General features: G+C 33.6%; 1 protein-coding gene across 1 annotated transcript; it reads right to left on the reverse strand.

Annotated features, from left to right (window-relative positions):
• Nucleotides 1–584: 584 nt before the first annotated feature.
• LOC139867183 (cytochrome c-type biogenesis CcmH-like mitochondrial protein) lies at nucleotides 585–2264 on the reverse strand. Its single transcript, XM_071855516.1, has 4 exons — nucleotides 2162–2264; nucleotides 1326–1404; nucleotides 957–1088; nucleotides 585–855 (listed from the first exon to the last, which is right to left on the reverse strand). Exons 1-4 carry the CDS (start codon nucleotides 2224–2226, stop codon nucleotides 646–648), a joined length of 486 nt encoding a protein of 161 aa, XP_071711617.1. The 5' UTR covers nucleotides 2227–2264; the 3' UTR covers nucleotides 585–645.
• Nucleotides 2265–3177: the final 913 nt, after the last annotated feature.

The following is a 3177-nucleotide window of genomic DNA, read 5'->3' on the forward strand; positions in this document are numbered from 1 at the left end:
AATATAAATATTATATCGAACAACATTAAATAAATAAAAAGTATATCATAATTGAAAAGGAAAATATTGATTAATTAGAACTCACCTCAAAAAAATTCTCCTGCCTAACTATTTTAAAACAACTAAAACCATCTCATCCATAACTTACAGGCTACAGCCTTATAGGATCACAGATATAGGGACCAGGGACTAATGTGCTAAAGTAACAAACTTGAGGATTTTAACTTAACTAAACTATAATAACCAGGGGTAATTAATGAAACATTTTTAAACATCTTTTCTTCTTCCAGGAACCAGACTGTCGATTGAAATCTCTTCCTCAAACATAAACCCTAATTCTTAAACTATCCATAGTAACTTCGTTAAACTAAAATTAGCGATATAACTTGGTTTATATATCCAAAATATCATATTTGCCCATAAAAATTACATTACTAACTCAGAAATTCAGGATGACCATTGTCAATAGAGGATGCTCAAAACAAATAGCATTAGAAATATGGTAATGGACTAGAAGTATATGGGCTCAATAGGGGATGCTCAGCACCCCAAAGTACCCCTATTGGCTCCGCCATTGTATGAGATGCAAAATAATCAACAGGATCATTCCACAACTAGATTAATATCATTCATGTGCAATGATTCTTATTCTCTTTGAAGCAACTTTTTCCACCATGGCGATGAAGGAAAAATTCCTTGCGCCGGTGGAGGTGTAAGGATCTCGATCATGCTTTCCTTTTCATTACGAGTTAACGGAACACCTCTCGTAAGGTTCATCGCTAGCAAATGGACGTTTGTCCTTTGCCTGTGTCTGCCATATGCCCATATTCCTCCAGCGGTCGTAGCAATCAGAAGCTGTTAAAAGAATCACAAATATTAATTAATAATCAAAATTAAAATCATTAATAATATAGAAGATTAATGAAATATAGCTTTGAATGGGCAATTAAACTGACCGGTGAAAACCACAAGCCTGCAGTCTGCCAATCGAACTTTGGAGTGTAAAGTATTGTCTCCCCGTATTCCTCTCCAAGCTTCTTATAAATATCTTTGTCACTTTTTCCAGATCTTATTTCATCACGAATAAGCTACAATAGAATGTAGAGATAATGAGTCTGTAAAGCATGTATTTGTAATATCAATTTAGTGTAATTCTAATTACAAGCTCGTTAATATCATACACGAACATTATAATTAGAATTTTGATTATGAAACCATTCAAATAAACTTCTGGCTACATCCCTTAAGCATGATTTTAAAGCTAGGTTCAACTTTTGCTAACCAAATAATAAGACGAGGAAAAAAAAAAAAAAAAAAAAGTTCACCTTTCTAAGGAGAACAGCAATATCAGCTTGGGATTCTTCGATGGACTGACTACCACACTCTAAACATCGTACGTTGTGACTTATGTTCAAGGTTGTAAAACTCGCGACTCGGGGAGTACTCGGCCGGAGGTTTTTGAGGAGTAATCGGCTACTCGGGGAGAACTCGGAGGAGTACTCGGATGTTGACTTTTGTTGACTTTTCTAATATAACTAAATATTTTCAATATATTATTAGCTATAAACAAACATTTTATAAATATATATGTTAAATATATAAAATTTTATAAATATATATGTTAAATATGTAAAGTTTAGTTACATATAAATATTTGTTTTAATTGGAGGGGTTAGATTTGTATCTATTTGATAATGAAGAAGAAAGAAAAACTAAACTTAAGGTGTTAAAATCTATAACAGTTAAACTTTAGGGGGTTTAAATGTAAATTAAAAAATAATAAAATGAGTGTTATTTTAGAAACCCTAATCAATCAGCCGCATCATTCTTCACCTAACGCTACATCTTCCCTTCTTCTTCTTCAACCTTAGCTCATTCACCAAACCCTAAATTATTTGTTTAAGAGTCTTCATGAATGGAAATCGAGACATTACAGGTATGTTCCTTCAATTCGTTCTTTCTAAACAAACAAACACATCAAATCGTCTCCTGTTTTCCTTCATCTTTTCACTGAGTTCCGATATTGTTGACCACCGTTTGACCACCGTTGACCGGCGTTGACCGGCGTTGACCGAGTAATTGGACGAGTTAGACACCGATTACTCGTTTTGTTCTTCCAACTGAGTAATCGCCGATTACTCGGCCGAGTTTTACAACCATGCTTATGTTTCTTGCTCGAGCATCCACAATCTGTTGCTTTTTCACCGGATCCTCTTCGTTTTCCATTCTCTATAGCTTCCTTACTTCACTCAAATCTGAAAACTACAAAAAAAAAAAAAACTGATATTGTTAGTACAATTTTCAATTGGGCATTTGGTCGAACAGTTAAAGTGCATATAGATTCCATTCCACAAAACAACAATTTTCCAAAATGTAATGAAAGATAACGGCTATGAACACCCATAGAAGAATTCTGTATGTGTGTATATGTATACATACACCGATTTTCAAATTTATTCATCGGTCACAATGCGAATCAGTAATGCGAATTATACGAACAGATATACCAAATGAACAAATAGCTTATAGATAAACAAGTACCTTTACGTTCTGAAAATAAAATTAATAACACCGAATTCAAAGGACTCTAGTTCAACAATGATTCGAGGTTACACAGAAACTGTTCAATCAAAAAGAGCGATTTCGTTCACCTTCAAAGTTTAGGATTGTTGTTGTTATACAGTTTTTTTTTAATTTCCATGTTTGGTCCTTGACTTTTTCTAGTTTTTTCATTTTAATCCGGTTACTATTTTCTATGTATCCGTTTAGGTTTTAAAAGTTGAAAGATGGCACAATTGAAAACTAACGTAAACATAAAGCAATTTATCAACCTAGGAAACTGTGTACAACATAAATTTTACTAGTAAGAAGTTAGTGAATACACGAACATGACTCAAAAGCAACGACATACACAAGCTAATCCATGAAAAACAAAACAATAAATTCGAAAGAATTTATATAGAAGACGAGGGCGACATAATTAAGTGCATAAAATGTAGTAACTTGGTACCAAAAAATAATTGACTAGAAACCAGTAATTGCAAATAAGTCAAACTTCAAACAGCTATAGAAGAAACTGCGTCGAATTTAGCTTGCTTTGTCCTTCGGGTCACTAAGGCTCTACGCTTTTTGGGTGGGGGAATTTCCCCAACATTGGAATTAACAAGCGAACCTGTT

The sequence above is a fragment of the Rutidosis leptorrhynchoides genome, chromosome 9, assembly GCF_046630445.1.
Source record: "Rutidosis leptorrhynchoides isolate AG116_Rl617_1_P2 chromosome 9, CSIRO_AGI_Rlap_v1, whole genome shotgun sequence".
Classification (NCBI taxonomy): domain Eukaryota; kingdom Viridiplantae; phylum Streptophyta; class Magnoliopsida; order Asterales; family Asteraceae; genus Rutidosis; species Rutidosis leptorrhynchoides.